This window comes from Macaca mulatta, chromosome 5 (assembly GCF_049350105.2).
Source record: "Macaca mulatta isolate MMU2019108-1 chromosome 5, T2T-MMU8v2.0, whole genome shotgun sequence".
Lineage (NCBI taxonomy): Eukaryota > Metazoa > Chordata > Mammalia > Primates > Cercopithecidae > Macaca > Macaca mulatta.
In genome coordinates, this window is record NC_133410.1 from 193,771,102 (window position 1) to 193,790,674 (window position 19,573).

The 19,573-nt window shown below is 42.8% G+C and overlaps 1 protein-coding gene across 5 annotated transcripts in view; it reads left to right on the top strand.

Moving 5' to 3' along the window:
* SNX25 (sorting nexin 25) overlaps positions 1-19,573 on the top strand; it is a 146,322-nt gene that overhangs the window by 119,925 nt on the left and 6,824 nt on the right. For 4 of the 5 annotated variants that reach the window (XR_013417426.1, XM_015139609.3, XM_078002498.1 and 1 more), the window contains exons 11-15: positions 1,836-1,967; positions 4,425-4,565; positions 8,359-8,472; positions 13,602-13,766; positions 15,621-15,738. Coding sequence is in view for 3 of the 5 variants with exons in the window: in XM_015139609.3 (XP_014995095.3) it covers positions 1,836-1,967; positions 4,425-4,565; positions 8,359-8,472; positions 13,602-13,766; positions 15,621-15,738 (670 nt within the window). In the remaining 2 variants the exon portion in view is untranslated. Of the gene's footprint in view, positions 1-1,835; positions 1,968-4,424; positions 4,566-8,358; positions 8,473-13,601; positions 13,767-15,620; positions 15,739-18,493; positions 18,659-19,573 lie in introns of all 5 variants that reach the window. The other variant, XR_013417427.1, reaches the window with a different exon arrangement.

The following is a 19,573-nucleotide window of genomic DNA, read 5'->3' on the forward strand; positions in this document are numbered from 1 at the left end:
ATAGACACTTGGTTTACTTCCACTTCTTGGCTATTGTTAGTAATGTTACAGTGAAAGTGGTTATACAAATACCTCTTAAAAAGATCTTGCTTCCAGTTCTTTTGGTATATACCCAGAAGTAGAATTGCTGGGTTCTATGCTAATTCTGTTTTTAATTTTTTGAGGAATCATTAAACTCTCTACCACAACATCTATACCATTTTACATTCCCACTACCAGTGCACAAGGGTTCCAATCTCTCCATGTCCTCCCTGCCAACACTCGTTATTTTCTTATTTTATAGTAGTCATCCTAATGGTTATCAGTTGGCATCTTATTTTGATTCTGATTTGCATTTCTCTAATGATTAGTTATGTTGAGTATCCTTTCATGTCCTTATTGGCCATTTGTGTCTCTGGAAAATGTCTGTTCAAATCCTTTGTGCGTTTTTAAATTGGGTTGTTTGTGGGTTTTATTGAGGTTTAGGAGTTTTCTATATTCTGGAGATGGAAACTCTGTCAGAGAGGTGATTTGCAAATATTTTCTTATATTTTGTGGTTTGCATTTTTACTATATCAGTAGTGTTCTTTGATGCACAGTTTTAAATTTTGATGAATTCCAGTTTGTCTATTTCTTCTTTTGTTGCCTGTGCTTTTAAAGTGTCATAACTAGTAAATCATAGCCAAAGCCAATGTGATGAAGCTTTTCCCCTATATTCTGTTTTTGTTTTTGTTTTATTTTGTTTTGTTTTGTTTGAGATGGAGTCTCGCTCTGTCTTCACTCCAGGCTGGAGTGAAGCAGCACAATCTCAGCTCCCTGCAACCTCCAACCCCCAGGTTCAAGCAATTCTCCTGCCTTAGCCTCCTGAGTAGCTGGGATTATAGGCACCCCCCTACCAACCTGGCTAATTTTTGTATTTTTAGTAGAGACAGGGTTTTGTCATGTTGGCCAGGCTGGTCTCCAACTCCTGACCTCAGGTGATCCACCCGCCTCAGCCTCCCAAAGTGCTAGTATTACAGGTGTGAGCCACTGTGCCCTGTACCCGGCCCCCTATATTCTCTTTTATGCATTTTATGATTTTTAGCTCTTTTGTTTAGATCTTTAATCTACTTTGAGTTAATTGTTGTATATAGGGTTGGGTGGCAAGGGTCCAGCTTCTTTCTTTTGCATGTATGAGTATCCAGTCTTCCCATCATGATTTGTTGAAAACACTGTTCTTTCCCCCATTGAATGGTCTTGACACCCTTGTTGAAAATCATTTGACCATATATTATTTCTGGGCTATATTCCCTGGGTCTGTATGTTTGTCTTTATGCCAGTACCACACTGTTTTGATTATTGTAGCTTTGTAGTAAGTTTTGAAGTCAAGAAGTATTGAGTCCTCCAACTTTGTTCTCTTTCAAAATTGTTTTGGCTATTTGGGGTCTCTTGAGATTTTATATGAATTTTGGGATGAAATTTTTTTTTTATTTCTGCAAAAAACTGTTACTGAAATTTTGTTGGGGATTGCATTGAACCTGTAGATTGCTTGGGGTAGTACTGACAGCAATATTAATTCTTCCAATCCGTGAACATGGGATGCCTTTACAGATATTTGTTTTCTTTAGTTTCTTTCATCAGTGTTTTATAGTTTTCATTGTAGAATTATTTCACCTCCTTGTTTACATTAATTCCTAAGAATTTTTCTTAATGCTATTGTAAGTGGAATTTTTTTCCTAATTTTGTTTTTGGATTATTCACTGTTAGTGTATTGAAACACAGCTGATTATTCTGTGTAGACTTTGAATCCTGCTACTTTGCCGAATTGCGTAGTTTTAAGTGTTTTCATAACTCCCAGGATATTTTCCCTGTGGCAGATTGTTTCCAAGTTGAGGGATGAAATAATCCTAATAGAGAAAGAACGCACAGACCTTCAGCTGCACATGGCAAGAACGGATTGGTGGTGTGAAAACCTTGGCATGTGGAAAGCCTCCATCACCAGTGGAGAGGTAGGTTTGAGTGCTTTTCCTCTTAATTTATTTTAAAAGTTTGACTTTATTAAAAAAGATTTTATCCTGAAGAATGAAGATTGAGGGTAGAAGACTTATGCTCATTCTTTTAGACCATATTTGTCCTACCTTCCTTCCCCCATAATTTTCACTCTGGTTCGCTCATGACTGGGAACTATACAAGGCTGCGTGGTGTAGATCTGATCTCACTCCACTTCAAACAGCACGTTTTTCCTGTTCACTGGAATTGAAAGCAACTTTAATGTCCTTGAATTAGCCATTTATTTTTCCATTGAGGGTTGAAATGAATCTTGGAGATGAAAAACTAAAAATGTAAGTGCATCTGATTGTTTCATCCTACTGACTTCAATTGCTTAAATTTCAGTATCTCTAAAATCTTCCATGAATATATTTTTTGAATTGTTTTGCTGTTTTTTTTTTTGAGGGATATGAGATAAGAGTTTGTAGAACATACTGTATCCCTTTTCATTTGTCTATAAAAATAATTTCATTTAGGAGGAAAGATGCTTATAGGAGTTTACGTCATTACTATTGACAACTTCCTTCTCCCCTGCCCTACTGTCTGTCAAGTGGAAACCTGGCGATGAAAGTCATATAATGTGGTCGTTTGCATAACCACATTATATGCAAATATCAAGGTCCTGAGCAAGAGAGTGCTTTTTTTGGTCCTCAATGGTATTTCATATGACTTATCTTTGTTCTTCCCTGCCTTTCCATCAAGCCAGTGGCTTGACACTCTTACAGGGGTTGGGAGAGGGTCAATTCACAACCTTAAATTTATCTCTAGGTTGGATAGCAAAACAAAGCATGTTCTCCAAGACCTACCCTGAAAGGACACACAGTACATGAGAGCCTAACCAGGTGCCTGCTGCATGTCCTTGGCACTTGCTGGTGCTCCCATTAAGCTAAGCTGCTGAACAATACACATTTCTCCATGGAAGGTAGGGAGCAGTGGATCAGGGAAGGTCATGCCCAACCTCGGACTCCCACATAGAAACCCTCAGTAACTGCAGGTAGTTATTGTTTGGGTGGAAGTGTAGGAAGGTAATGGGCTCAGGGGAATGTAATGGCAAAAGCTGCTACAAGAGGCTGCTGGAGGACAGAATACAAATTCTGTTACCTCCTCAGTTTTGCTTAGAGCTGGCCCTGACACTTCACAGCATATTAAAATCATCTTCCAAAGGCAAATATTAGGGGAGGCAGAAAGGGAAGGAAGGAACGGAAACCATCACAAGGCTCTGTGCCCTGGCAGTCGGTTGCTGCTAAGGAGCTTGCTGAGGTACTCTGGCCGGGAAAAGATAGTGGAAATGGGAAAGGGGTACCTGACGTCTGGAGCTCACAAAGCAGTCCCAGGAAGGTGCGGAAGATGCATTTTCATCAAGCCAGACATGCCTGTATTCTGTGCTAGCTGACTCATCAGAAGTGTGGTCTTAGGAAAGTCAGGTACCTCTACTTCCCTATCCTTACAGTGGGGTGATAATCCTGCCTCACAGAGGGGGTGCTCAGTAAACCTCTCATCTCTTTCCCTTGCCTTTCTTACTGACTCTAATTCAATTTATGATGCTAATTCAAGCTCAAATTCAATGCATTTTACATTTTTTTCTTTTATCTTCTTATGTTAAGTATAGTAGTGGCCTATTCTGGATTATTGTGTGTGTGTGTGTGTGCGCGCGCACACACACACACACAGACACACACAATATCTCAGTTGGGAGGTAAAGGAAATTTTATCTCCCAGTGTAAAATTTAATAAGAATAGAAATCAGGGCTTGTTGGATCCTGAAATTAAACTGGAGGTGCCCTCATCCTTCTCCGAGAGAGGTTCTGATGTATTTGGTGCCTGTTTGCTTGCTATTAATTTATTTTCAAAGTAACACAGGATGAACCTGCTGTTTAGTTTTCTTTCGCTGTGTAACACATTTCATGCTTAAAGCAACACCCATTTATTGGTCACACCTCTGTCGGTCTGGAGTCCAGCTCAGGGTGACTTGGCTCCCTGCCGGCTGGATCACAGGCTGAAGTCAGTATGTTTCCCAGACTAAGGTCTTGTCTGAAGACCCAGTAAAACCCACTTCCAAGCTTATTCAGAGTGTTGGCAGAATTGAGTTCCTTTGGTCATGGAACTGAGATCTCTGTTCTCTTGCTGGCTTCCTTCTTGGAATTTGAATCTTTCTGACTTCCTTTCGTATTACTAGCTAGCAAAAACTCTTTGCTTTTAGGTTAGGCCCACCTAGGAAATCCCCCTATTTTAAGGTCTACTATGCCATATAACGTAACTTACTCGCTAGAATAAACTCTGTAATATTCACAGTTGCAGGGATCCTGCAGGGTACACCATGAGGAGGGAAATCTCCTTAGGAGGACACTTGCAAATCTTCCTGCTGCATCCGTTCACCATGCTTTTTGTTAAGTATCGATTTTGATGTTTTCCCCAAGGTTACAGAAGAGAATGGTGAGCAATTGCCGTGTTACTTTGTCACGGTAAGCCTACAAGAAGTTGGAGGAGTTGAAACTAAGAACTGGACAGTCCCCAGAAGGCTCAGCGAGTTTCAGAATTTACACCGGAAACTCAGTGAGGTATGAATACTCATGAATGCAAGATTCTAGAATTACTGCACAAGAGCTCGTTTCAATTTTTACACATAAGAAAACTGATTAATCTTCGTCCTTTGCTGTTGATACTGGCACAGTGGCGCTTTCATCCTGACATTTGGAAATTGACTCATAGATCAAACCATCTAGTCTAGCCTAATTCCATCAGGACAGATAATTGTCTGATTTTCACTGTAAATCGCCAGAGAACCCTAGAGCTGGAAGAGGCCTGAGCGTCATCTACGTCTCACACCTGGCAGTGGCCGATTGTGATTCATGGATGGTAGCGACATCAGTTACAAGTTGCAGCAGTAGAAAGAACGAACTGCACTGGATTCTCTCACATACACAAGGGAGGCAGTAAGGTGCAGTGCTTGGAGCACAGCCTCTAGAACCAGACTGCTCAGCTCTGAATGTCAGCTCTACTCTTCATGGCTGTGTGACCTGGGATTTATTTATTTACTTATCCTTTTATATATATATATATATATATATATATATATATTTTGAGACGGAGTCTTGCTCTGTCGCCCAGGCTGGAATCCAATGGCACGATCTCAGCTCACTGCAACCTCCGCCTCCCAGGTTCAAGCGATTCTCCTGCCTCAGCCTCCCGAGTAGCTGGAATTACAGGCATGTGCTACCATGCCCAGCTAATTTTTGTATTTTTAGTAGAGACAGGGTTTCACCATGTTGGCCAGGCTGGTCTCGAACTCCTGACCTCAGGTGATCCACTAACCTCGGCTTCCAAAGTGCTGGGATTATAGGTGTGAGCTATGGTGCTGACCTGGGATTTATCATTCACTTGCTTTTTATCTCTTTTTCCTTATCAGTGAAAACGAATACTAATAGTGCCTACCTTATGGGGTTGTTATGAGAATTAAGGGAATATGTGTATGTAAAGCATTTAGAAGAATGTGTGGCACATGGTAAACACCATTGTGTTTTTTGGTGGTAGCAGCAGTAGTAATGAGCACTGTTTCATAGACCTTTGGTTTCGGTTTTATTTATGTGTATGTGTATATGTGCATTTTGGATTGCAATGTAAAATGTCTGAAAGCCACTAATCTAGGTTAATTCTTTTATTTGAGAAATGAGGGAAACTGATCCCAGAGCTTAACTGACTTGTCATAGGACATGTACATAATGGCTAAATCAAGATTATTAATAGAATCTTACTTTTAGATTATTCTTCCTACTTGTCCTCAGGAATTGCTGTCTTCTCTAATTCTCCTTCTGCTACGGGTCATTGCCTTTCTTCCCCAGCAGTGAACAGTTCTTCAATTATTTCTACTTGAATTTAGGTCCATTTTTCTCTCCCTCAGCGTGAACTGATACTGGTCAAACTGTAACTGTCATAGGGTCCAGCTGCTCGCTGCTTGTAGAAAGAAGCCATCATCATAATAAGAGTGAGGTGTGACAAAAAGAGAGTGAGATTTTATTATCCATGCTAGCAAGGGAAGGAGTGGGCAGAATTCTTACTAAAACTTTCCACCCTCAGCCAGGCATGTTGGCTCACGCCTGTAATCCCAGCACTTTGGGAGGCTGATGTGGGCAGATCCCTTGAGGTCAGGAGTTCAAGACCAGCCAGGCCAACATGGTGAAATCCCCATCTCTACTAAAAATACAAAAAATTAGTTGGGTGTGGTGGTGCACACTTGTAGTCTCGGTTTCTCAAGAGGCTGAGGCAAAAGAATCACTTGAACCTGTGAGGCGGAGGTTACAGCGAGTCAAGATCATACCACTCCACTCCAGCCTTGGCGACAGAGTGAGATTCCATCTCAAAAATAAAAATAAAAATGTCCACCCTTGAATTGTGGAGGGAACCCAGGGGATTTTAAAGAGAGGGTTTGGAATGCAGAAGAGGCAGCGGGACTAGGAGTTGTCAGGTGGCGTGACCTGCCCTGATGGCTCGTCTTGAATTGTTGTTCCATCCAGTGAAGCAGCCGGCGCCGCTGTGGCTGGAGGTGTCTAGTCCGTATCAGGATCTGGCCCTTGAAGCTTCTAAGGAAATAGATGACCAGATAAGGAGCGTGGTGTGTGCTTAACAAGCATGTGGGTAAATCAGTGTGCATAAAGCATGGAAGCATGGGATGGGGAAAGAAAGGGAGTGGAGGTTCACAGCACATTCCCAGGCTGCACTTCAGAATGAAAGGAGACACATACGCAGCCTATCTCAAAGTTACATCTTGAGATTAAGGAGAAAGGAGGAAGGAAAACAAAGTTTGAAAACGTGGTTTGAAGCCACGCTGCTCCTTTACAAAACCTCATGGGCACCTCTCAGACTCCTCTTCTGTGAATGAAATGTGTCTCTGTTCTTTAACCTTGTCCCCAGAGTGGCTTTTTAACCTGTTTTCATCACTACACACTATAATTTCTTCAACTGCTTTTTAAGGACAGTGACCAAAACTGAATGTCATGCATGCTACATTTCTCAGACGACCTTTGGTCACCTTCGCAGTGTGGAAAGCAAAAATTTGTCTCAGTATAACAATGAATTTTCCCCAAAGTTGTTGAGTAAAATTGATACTACAGAAAAAATGTGTTGTTTTCTCTGTGAAAAACTATTGTGAAACCAAAGTTTAGTATCAAAGCAGGAGGAAAAAGAGTTGAGGGAAAATTTTGAAATGTCTTGGGAAAGTAAAATTTACTTAGACAATCGAAACAATTACATGGAAGCATTAAAAGAAACAAACATGGAAGTCCACGCCCGTCCTGTGTCCTCTTTCCTTGTCTGTGGACTGATGGCTGGGCTCTTGTCTTACTCCGGCCCTTTCCTACGGTGTGAGTTTTCCCGTTGTGAGAACGCTTCCTGTCGGCAGCTGTGACAGGAAGCACCTTTTTGGGTACTTTGTGATTCTAGTCTTCCCTTCCAGCTCTCACTGCCTGTTTCATTTCTCTAAAATTTCACAGAGTTGTTGTAAGGATGAAATAACACATGCCATGCTTCTAGCACAGTGTCTGGTAGAAGGGAGGACTTAATCCACGAAGGGTGCTCTTTTCGTACTAGGAATATATTTTGTTAATATACTTACAATCTATAGTTTGCCACTGAGAGGCAGTAATAAGGCCGGGAGTGGTGGCTCATGCCTGTAATCCCTTTGGGAGGCCGAGGCAGGAGGATCGCTTGTATCCAGGAGTTTGAGACTGGCCTGGACAACATAGACCTTACCTCTACCAAAAATTTAAAAATTAGCCAGGCATGGTGGTGTGTGCCTGTAGTCCCAGCTACTTGGGAGGCCGAGGTGGGAGAATGGCTTGAACCCGGGAGATCAAGGCTGCCATGAGCCATGATCATGCCACTACACTCAGCCTGGGTGACAGAGTGAGATCCTGTCTCAAAAAAAAAAAAACAGAAAAGAAATGCAGTAATAGAAATACAACCCAAGTTTTCTTTGTTCCCGTTGTTTACTTTTGTTAACTTTAGCTTTTTATGGAGATGTTATCAACACAACACCTTCTAGTTGAAAAACTTTCTGTGAGCCAGTTTTCCATTTGTCACATCATGTGCCGCTCCACGTGGTGTGCAGGTCCCTCGTACCAGCCTGGCCGTGTGACTTCCCAGCTCCCGGGGATCTGTAGGTTTGAGGATGTAGGTTTCCATCAGTTTCCGTTCCTCCCAGTTCTTCAAGCCTGATTAAAATGGGTAGGTTTTCACCTCAGAGGAACAAGTACAGGAGGAGGAGATTTGTTTTGTTCTCATTATTATTATTCTCAATCTTTTTTTAAGATTAAAATGTAATTTCAAAATACTAACATTTCATTTTTCCCCCCACAGTGCGTCCCTTCTTTAAAAAAAGTCCAGTTGCCTTCTCTTAGCAAGCTGCCTTTCAAATCTATAGATCAAAAGTTTATGGAGAAGTCGAAGAATCAATTAAATAAGTTTTTACAGGTAAGCAAGTGAAAAATGTGGGATATGAGAGAAAAAGTTATTTGGGGTTAAACTGTCATCATTCTAAGAGCTTGGTAGTTTGGTTTTTGTTCTCACAAGCCATGTTAGATGCTAAAAAAATCTTGGGTGTTTTTTTGGTTTGTTTGTTTGTTTTTGGTTTTTGTTTGTTAGTTAGTTTGTTTTTGAGCTGGAGTCTTGCTCTGTTGCCCAGGCTGGAGCGAGTGGCGCGATCTCGGCTCACTGCAAGCTCCGCCTCCCGGGTTCACGCCATTCTCCTGCCTCAGCCTCCCGAGTAGCTGGGACCACAGGCGCCCGCCACCCCGCCCGGCTAATTTTTTGTATTTTTAGTAGAGACAGGGTTTCACCGTGTTAGCCAGGATGGTCTCGATCTCCTGACCTTGTGATCCGCCCGCCTCGGCCTCCCAAAGTGCTGGGATTACAGGTGCGAGCCACCGCTCCCGGCCAGGTGTTTTTTTTAAATTAAAATAAAATGTACATCTAAAAATACACGTAAGGGTGTAACTGTCTCCATTTCACAAACTGAACACACCCATGTAAGTAGCAGCCAGTCTAACAAACTGATTTTCACCAGCAGCCCCCGGCTCCCTCCCATCACTGCCCCCCACCAAAGGGAACTGCTGTCCCAGCTTCCAACACCATAGATTAGTTACAGTTGTCTTTGAACTTTATATAAATGGAACCGTATAGTGTGGATTCCTTCGTCTCTGACTTCTTTCACTCATTATGTTCACAGGACTCGTCCATCGTGTCATCTTAGTTGTAGACGATTCGTTTTTGTTGCTGTGAGAGGTTTTCATTGTGTGAATACACTGCATTCCAGAGTCATTCCATTGTTGATGAGCTTTTGGCTCCTTTCCACTCTGAGGCTTTTACCAAGAGTGCTTATATAAACATGTAATACTTGTCTTTTGGCAGATATATGTCGGCTGATGCCCAGAGATTAGGATTTTTCCGTTTTTCTTCATGGTCATAGCAGTTTTTATACCCTCCCCAGCAGTGTGTAAGGGTTCTGATTGCTCCACATCCTCACCAACACTTATTTTTTGCCTTTTTCCTCTTAGCCATTTTGGGTGTAGTGGTATCTCATTGTGTTTGGGGTTTTTGTTTTTTCTTTTTTTTTTTGAGACGGAGTTTCACTCTTGTTGCCCAGGCTGGAGTGCAATGGCACGATCCTGGCTCACTGCAACCTCTGCCTCCCGAGTTCGAGTGATTCTCCTGCCTCAGCCTCCTGAGTAGCTGTGATTACAGGCACCTGCCACTACGCCTGGCTAATTTTTGTGTTTTTAGTAGAGATGGGGCTTCACCATGTTGGTCGGGTTAGTCTCAAACTCCCAACCTCAGGTGATCTGCCCACCTGGACCTCCCAAAGTGCTGGGACTCCGGGCATGAGCCACTGCGCCTGGCCATTTGTTGTGTCTACTTTTCTATTGTGCTGCTGCTCATCCTTTCCATAATGCTGTGTGGGTTTGTCCACAGTCTGGATATGAGTTCCTTGTCCGATCTTATGTGCTACAAATATTGTCCCCCTTTCTATCGATTGTCTTTTCCTTAATGATTTCTTTTAATGTACAGATGTTCTCAATTTTAATTTAGCCCACTTTATCATTTTTTTTAAAAATTATTTTATGGTTAATGCCTTTTGTGCCTATTAAGAAATCTTGGCCTACTCCAAGGCCCTGAAGATATTTTCTTAATTTCCTTTAAACACTTTATTATTTTCTCTCAGTCTGTTTTTAAATAATAAGGCCAAAGGTGTGCTGTCCTCAATAACAACCACTGTTTTTTCCTTTGCTGCACCATCTATATTCAGAGTATAATTGTTAATCACACCTTGGCTCTTAAAGCCCTGAAGTTCTCAGAGGCATGGAACTTTGCCTCATAAAACAAGTTTTGCCTATGCAGTAGAAGCTAGAAATTCTGAGACTGAAAAAAATACTCTGCATATTTGTATCCTTTAAAGGATTCTTTAAATTGACATTGCACTTTTACGTATTTATGAGGTATAGTTTGATGTTTTGATACATGTATATGTTATGATCAAATCACAGTAGTTAGCATATCCATCACCTCATGCATTTATCATTTCTTTATTTTTTTGAGACGGACTCTTGCTCTCTTGTCTCCAGGCTGGAGTGCAGTGGCACAATCTCACCTCATTGCAACCTCCACCACCTGGAGCTACCTGGGCTGAGGCAGCAAGCAGTTCTCCTGCCTCAGCCCCCCAAGTAGCTGGGATTATGCCACCATGCCTGGCTAATTTTTGTATCTTTAGTAGAGATGGAGTTTCATCATGTTGGACAGGCAGGTCTCGAACTCCTGACCTCAGGTGACCAATCTGCCTCGGCCTCCCAGAGTGCTGGGATTACAGGTGTGAGCGACCGTGCCCAGCCACATTTATCATTTCTTTGTGGCGAGAACATTAAAAAACCTTTCTTCTCGCTCCTTTTTGATATATAATACCTTACTGTTAGCCATAGTCCTCCAACTGAGCAATAGAACACCAGAACTTATTCCTCCTGTTAAATTGTAACTTTCCAGCCATTGACCAATCTCTGCCGTCCTTACCTCCCCAGTCTCTGGTAACCACCTCTCTCTGCTTCTAATGTATCTATTTTTTTTCAGATTATACAGATGAGCGAGGTCATGCAGTATTTGTCTTTCTGGTTTGTTTCACTCAGCTTAGGTCCTCCAGGTTCATTCACGTTGTTGCAATTGGCAGGATTTCATTCTTCTTTATGGCTGAATAATATTCCATCTTGTTCAATCTTTTGACTTCTCTGAGCCACACTGCAAGAAAAAGGATGGTCTTGGGCCACACATAAAATACACTAATGATAACTGATGAGCTTTAAAAAAAATCACAAAAAAATCTCATAATGTTTTAAGAAAGTTTACAAATGTGCATTGGGCCACGTGTAGCCCACAGGCTGTGGGTTGGACAAGCTTGATGTATGTATACCACATTTTCTCTATGCAATCGTCTGTTGAACGCCTAAGTTGATTCCATGTCTTGCCTCTTTATTATGAATAGTGCTGCTTTAAACATGGGAATGCAGATATCTGTTTGGCATACTGATTTCATTTCCTTCGGATACATATCCAGTAGTGACATTGTTGGATCATATGGTAGCTCTATTTTTAATTTTTTGAGGAGCCTCCGTACCATTTTCCATAATGACTGTACTAATTTACAGTCCCACCAACAGTGTACATGGGTTTCCTTTTCTTTCATATCCTTGCCAACACTTCTTTTGTCTGGCGTGAGATGGTGTCTCCTGGCTTTGATTTATATTTCCCTGATTCATGATGTTGATCATTTTTTCATTTACCTGTTTTCTATTTTTTATGTTTTCATTTGTCTCTATTCAAGTCCTTTGCCCACTTTTTAATGGGATTATTGTGTGTGTGCGCGCGCGCGTGTTTTGCTGTTGAATTGTTTGAGTTGTTTTCCTTCATAATTGAATATAATTTAAGGTCAAAATTTACATCTCTAATGATTTCCCTATTAATATGCTGATTGTATTAAATTTGAGACTTACCATTAGTATCATCCTGCTATTTTGTGAAATGTTAGAGAGTAGATGAGGGAAGGACATCAAGGTAGGGGGAGAATATCTCACTCCTTCTGATCCATCTTCTCATACAAGTTGAACTGACCATTTAATTCTGAAAAACAAAGACTGCAGCATTCCGGGACAGGGAGGGCAGTAGGGGCACTGCCCATCCCCCTTAATCTCCTTCTCAATGGCGATGGCAGGGCCTGCCCACCTCCAGGCCAGTCTTCTGCAGGGTACGTGAATGCCGATGGTGCTCCATGGACCCCTTGTCCCCAGCGTGGCAGTATTGGGCCCTCTCAGAGGTGATTTTTCTAGGGAAGGTCATAGCACTTGTCAGGTCGTTCGCCATCTCAACAAATAGGATGTTGCCGTCATGGACCAACCCCTCTGGAACTGAACCTCCACCTCCCCCAACACTGTGTCATCAGAGGCATAGCTGGCTCCTGAGTGTTCCATCTCCCTACGTGGCTGACAGTTCCTGTAGGTTTACTTATTCCTAAGCCCAACGTCTTATAATACTAGATGTGTAAATATTCTGTGGTCACATTGTTAATTCTGCCATCTTACTATGTAGCACTTGCTTGTACATAGACAAGCTCAATTTATGTTCTTCTTTACTCTCTTCTAAGGCCAGGTAAGTACATACAGAACTTTCGGAGCTTTCCAGTTTGAGGGCCAGTAGAAACTTATATATGGCCAGGTGCGGTGGCTCACACCTGTAATCCCTGCACTTTGGGAGGCCGAGGCAGGCGGATCACGAGGTCAGGAGCTCGAGACTAGCCTGGCCAATATGGTGAAACCCCATCTCTACTAAAAAATGCAAAAATTAGCTGGTCGTGATGGCACGCGCCTGTAGTCCCAGCTACTTGGGAGGCTGAGGCAGGAGAATTGCTGGAACCTGGCAGGCGGAAGTTGCGGTGAGCCGAGATCGCGCCACTGCATGATGACCGAGGATAACCGAGTGAGACTCCGTCTCAAAAAAAAAGCAAAGAAACTGTTACCTAATTATGTAAATGCGCACTGCCTGGAAAGTGGCAGCATGGGGAAATGAAACTATTGCCTGGCAGGTAGTGCCACCATGTGATAACTCAAAGTTCTTTTTTTCAGCTGATGTACAAAGTCTGAATATAACCATAAAAGGCAATTTAGAGGTATCCATGTGTAATTTGCAAAAATTTAAGTTGGTCAAACACAGATGAGTGAAAGTTGTATTTCACAAGTGATAGCACCTGGATCTGTGAGCTGGAAAGTAAGAATCTTCCGCTGTACCAGGCGGTGCAGAGTGGAGTGAGTTCTACCTTCTGCATAGGTGTCTCCCATGAGCGGAGTGATTTGGGCACTACTAGTTAACCTGGAGAGGATTGTTTGCCGTTAAGATCATTAATAGTTGATCTTATACAGTTTGTTTCAGGGGGAAGGGGAAGTGGTTTTAGGCTTAGAAGTCTGAGGAAAGTAAATTTGTGACAGCTCCGCCTTGCTTGCCTTTGCTTGTAGCTCCCAGCCGCACAGACAGTTTCCCACACTAGAGCATTAATCCTCTTTCTTCCACAGAATCTGCTGTCAGATGAAAGACTGTGTCAGAGTGAAGCACTTTATGCCTTCTTGAGCCCTTCTCCTGACTACCTCAAGGTTATTGATGTGCAGGGGAAAAAAAATTCCTTTTCATTATCCTCATTTTTGGAAAGACTTCCTCGCGACTTCTTCTCCCACCAGGAGGTGAGCTGTCCAAAGGGTGAACCACTTTTGTAGCGTATTTCAGCAGATACTAAGCTCGTGCTCCTCATGGGGGGAAGCACATCCCTCCATTTTCAGCCATCATCACTGTCACATTTTGAGGCACCTGCTTGTATTTCTGTATCTTAATTCTTCCAAGTGACTCGCAGGGGAGGACAGAGTGGTTTTACCACTTCGGAGTTGGTAAGTGAAAGGAGAGTAGGAAGTTCTGCAGGAACCCCGCTACACACGGGGCACCAGTCCCCAGGTCTAGGGAGGCCGAGTGTGGGCCGTCGTGGGTGGGGGCGGGGGATTCATGCTGAAGGTTCAGTAGAGGAGGTTGTGTTTATGGAATAGGCTGGAGGTCGTTGGCCTGGACTGGTGGCTTTGTGCCGTGCTCTAATGGAAGATGAGGTACAGCACAGAAGCGGGCAGGAGTGAGGTTCACGCCAGGCTGAGAGTTTAGGCTGTATTCTCAGGCATGAAGAAGCATGGGCTATACTGAAGCAGGATGATCTGGCAGTAGTGTGTGGATAAGGGAATGTATAGAGCCTGCAGAGCTTTCGATCTCATCTTCTGAACCCCAGACTTCTCTCCAGAGTAGGCTGTGCACTCCTGTGCACACCACGGAGGTACCTTGCCTGGCCCTCTTGCAAATTGCACATGACCACCTCTGAAATGTGGCTTCCCCTCAGTCCACTGCCAGATGTCACTGCCTCTTCATCGGAGGTGGCTTCGAGTTTGGACAGAGGAACTGATGGTGAAAAGGAGCACACTGCTCTTCTGCATTCTCAGCTGGCGTGGAAGTCAGCACGTCCCACAGAGCACACCCATTCCTGCTCCGGTCCACACGTGTACCCTTGGCCCCCCAAGCGTCTCCCCCTCTTTCCTTCATGTGTCCGTCTGTACCTGGCTGGCTTACCTGTCTCACCTCCCTTTTACTCCTGAACCCCTGGAGTTGACATATGGCTCAGTCACTCTGTGAAGTGACCTGAAGCTGCCAGTGGCTTCCTCTCAGTCTTTACCTTTCTCAGCCTCTTTGAGGCGTTTGCTGTTGCTGGGCTTCTGTGATGCTGTGAGGTTTTAGGGAACTCCTCTAGCTTTTATGACTTCCCCGTCCCTTCCTCTGCTCGCCTGATGTAAGTACCTCCCAAACACCTGCCTGGGCCCACGTTTCAGCTGCTGCCTCTACGCAGACATTGCGGTACACTTCCTCAGCTGCTTCCAGCACCTAACGTCGGCACCTCTGGGACAGCATTGTGTCCTGCCCTGTGTGTCTGTCAGTCTCCCCAGAAGGCACCTCACACTCATTTGCACTAGCCTGGTGCCTGGTAGATCATATGAGTTTTTAACTGAAACCTGCTGATGTGCAGATGAAGAAATGGGACTATCCGAAGGACAGAATAAAAGCTTAAGTCACAGCTTTAAAAATAACCAAATTACTTTAAAATGCATGTTTGTAAAAAAAAAAAAAAGTGAATTTAGAAATATTTACTTCCTGCTGTTTTAAGGGAGAGAAAACTAAAAAAAATAAAATAAAATAAAAGCCTTAGTTTTGAAATTCAAAATGGTTAGAAAACTATTTTATTGTCTGTTAATTCACTATTAATTAATGATTATTAATACAGTGACAGATTTTTTTAAATTAGCTTATTTTAAGCCTTGAATAAGGCTCTAGAATCAGGCTTTTCTGATTCTGTCCTCTGTGTTGAGAATGGATAGTTTCTGCATGAAAACTGAAAAATTCAGGCTAAAATATGAGTAGACAGTTTGGGATTTACACTTGAAAAAGGAGAACAACTCCGCCAATTTTCTTGGATAAGTTATCTGCTTCCTGTGACTTTGCTGTATTCCCAGGAGGAGACAGAGGAGGACAGTGACCTGTCAGATTATGGCGATGATGTGGATGGGAGGAAAGACGCCTTGGCTGAACCATGTTTCATGTTGATTGGGGAGATTTTTGAACTTCGAGGAAGTAAGCTTCTTTGTTATTGTTTAGTGGTATTTGCTAGTTAAGTGGTATACATAATCGTACATGCACATGCATTTAATATCCCTTTATTGCTGAAATGCATCAGACATGTATTTATATTCATGCTTCCATTCATTCAACATAGCCTTTTAAGAGCCAACCCAGGCCAGGCACAGTGGCTCACGCCTGTAATCCCAGCGCTTTGGGAGGCCAAAGTGGGTGGATCATGAGGTCAAGAGATCGAGACCATCCTGGCCAACATGGTGAAACCCCATATCTACTAAAAATACAAAAATGAGCCGGGCGTGGTGGCGCATGCCTGTAATCCCAGCTACTTGGGAAGCTGAGGCGGGAGAATCACTTGAACCTAGGAGGCGGAGGTTGCAGTGAGCCAAGATCGCACCACTGCACTCCAGCCTGGGTGACAGCGAGACTCTGTCTCAAAAAAAAAAAAGAGCCAACTAGACACTATGCTACATATACCACCCCAAGACACATACCATCTCTGTCCTAACGTAGCGTAGCATCCTGATTTACTTTGCACCATGTTCCGTTCCTCTGACTACAGAAGGTTGGAATCCTTTTTATGTGACTTGGCGTAGCTTCATTGCCTTATCACTAAAAGTTATACAGAAAACTATTCTGCATAGCACAGTAAGAATCCTGTTGTTAAGAGTGAGTTTTGGTGTTAGGATAATTCCATGGCAAGGACGTGGGAATGCCTCTACCCTGTTTTTCAGCTACCTTTTTTCCTCTTGAGCAGTAGTTCTTCACGGAGGGAGGGAGGGACATATGGTGATGTCTGAAAATGTTTTTGATTGTCATACCGTGGAGTGAGGGGTGCTACTGGCATCTCGTGGGTAGAGTCTGGGATGCTGCTAAACATTCTACAGTGCTCAGGACAGCCCCGCGGCAGAGTTATCCTGCTCCAAATGACAGCAGTGCTGGAGTTGAGAAACCCTGCCCTAGTGATTCCTCAAGGAGAGATGTATGTAGAAGAAACCACTGTAAAATGGGGATCAAAGTTCTGTTTCTTTAAGAGCTGTACAAGTGCCTCTCCCCGAAAGCATCACCTTGGTGACAGGTAAACTGGACTTCCTGGCTTAGTGTTGAGCGTTGAATAGGACTTAATACTACTCTCCGTCCACACGTTCACAGCTCCCAATACTCTAAGTCTTGACACCAGCAGACTTTGTCATACCTGGAGCCTCAGTACCAGCTAGAGATATGGCGGGTGCCCACGGGCACACCTGACCACCTCGAAGGGGAAGCAAATGATAAGAGCAAGGGTTAGTAAGACTCAGTAATGGCACCAGCCAGCCAAACAGTGCAGCGGCAATGTCCTGGGCTCTGTCGTTCACATCAGCACCTTTTCCCTTGAGGCAAAGGAGTAGGCTACCAGTTGGTCTTACATAGGAAATGGGGCCGTGGATCCCTTCTCATTTATAAATCCCTTAACATGTCACTTAAAGAATTGTTAACAGATGAAAAAATTTCAAGTGCAACTTGAATTTGTCTTCTGTGTCTTAATCCTCAGTATCTCCTACAATGCCTGATCCATTGTAGGTGATCAGTAACATGCCTGGATGGATGCTCTGATGAATGAATAGGCAAGAAAAATGTTAAGTGCCAGAATGAATTATCTTTGCTATCTTTGCTTATTGACCTTTTTCTCCTTCTGAGCCAAAGCTAAGAGAATGTATAATGTCAGTCATCAAACACTTTGAGAGCTTCTGAGCCAAAGCCAAGAGAATATATAATGTCAGTCATCAAACACTTTGAGACCATATGTTTTAGATACAGATCTGTAGGGAAACAAAAACATATCAGATGCAGATTCTGCCATCAGTGAATTTTCAGATTAAGGGGCCCAAAAATGTAATCCACATTAAGCGACAGACAAAATGAAATTCTAAAGTGCAGGCAGAGATTTACACATAAGGATATTTTAGCATAATTACACTAATGAAAAGTTGGAACTAAGATAAATTTTGGAAATGGAAGATAACTTACTGAAGATGTATCTATATGGTGGCATATCATCCACATATGAAAACTCCTTTCAGATAAAAAACATAATAGCCTTTCAATATTTGGGACGCTTTAAGACATACATAGTGATGTTTAACTTGATTCAATATAGACAAATAATAATCTACCCAAAGTCTGACTCTTCTTTGGTGAAATGTGGCCCATTAAATCATGCATCTCCCCAGTTTCCTATAGAGTTGATAAGAATGAGGGCCCTGTCCGAGCCTTCATCATTGTTTTTGTCTTTGCTGTTGGTACAGAGCTTAAGAGACACGGTAGGCGTGTCAGAGCCAGTATCAGCCAGAGCAGGGCTCCTCACCATGCCTGTAGCATGCACTTCCTCCATCTCTGCCTGCTTGGAGCATATTTGGTTTTGCTAGTGGCATTTCAGAGAGAATAAATAGAACCTCATTTATAATGAGATGTGATCTATTCGTCATCAGCAGAATCCTAGTGCTCGTGCAGCTGCCTCTGTGGCTTTGAACAAACAAGACTTTGGAGTAATGGGGCTCGTGTGTATGTGGGTATCGGGGGGTATTGGGGACTAGGGAAGGTGAGGGAAAAATAATAGCGTAAGGGGCTATCAGTGATAGAAAATTTGTAGCAAAATGAGTTTTGGTTTTTGCTCTAGTATACAGAAAGGGACCAGTAATACCCCTGCCCCTTTCTTTTTAAAAATAACCCCCTGGTCGTCAGGCACTCTTCCTAGAGTTGCACTTGTCCTCAGACCCTCTAGGTATGAGCCACCTCTTTCCTGCCCTAGAAAGGCAAAGTGAAGTTATCATCACTGACAGACGCTCATCCCAGCCTCAACGCCAATCTAAAACGAACACGTCTACATGCTTGGCAGCATTCCAGCAAATTCCATCAAAAAGTTTAAGACATTTTTGAGGTATGGTTCCGACTCTAAGACTTGACTTTACATGAGGGATTCATACTACTTTAACTGGATATTTTGATCCATTAAAAAAATTAGAAATGGCTTTAGAGTATATTGAAGTCTAATGCCAAGTCTATGTTTTCTATGATTTTTATTTGTGTGGTTGCCCTTGTACAGAGATGTCTGGGAATTTGCCATTGTTACTTTTTCTTAGTGGATACAAGAGCCCTGAACTCCTGGCCCCATTATGACTGAGTCTGAATTTCTTATTTCCTCGTATGTCAGTAGCCAAACACTTCAATAGATGGAGGTGAATATATAAATGAAAATTTGGGTTTAAGTTCCAATTTGTGAACCTAAAATATCCTCATAGCATTTCTTTGCCTTCTGTTGGTTTATGTTCATTTTCTATACCTATAAAAATGTGTCTCTATGTCAATAATAAAAGTGTAGATCTGTAGAACCCTTCACAGTCTTTTTCACACACATGGGGAAAGACCTTCAGTGCAAAGAAAGGCACATGTTAATACCATCCTTTCCAGAGGAGGAAATTGGGGTTCAGAGAAGGTGACTTGTGCCCTGCTGCTGGGGGGTGGCGCTGGAGACTACAAATTCATTTCTCATTCAGGGTCCTGGCTCTTCACCGTTCACTTATCCTCTCCCAAATACGTGGTCTATATAAAGTACACAGTGATCTGCAAACTGCTTCGAACGGGAACAGTTAGACCCGTCAGTTCATTAATATTTCAAAATACTTGACTGCAGATGTTTCTCATTCCGCAGTGTGTTCAAAATTGGGTTCAGCAAGCAGACAGAAATCTAAAATAGAATTACACTGTGTGCTGGCAGAAAACAGACATGTTGTCAGTAGCCCAGGGACAGATGAAGTACTCTTAACACTTGCGAGCTCAGCTGTTGGGAGGCATT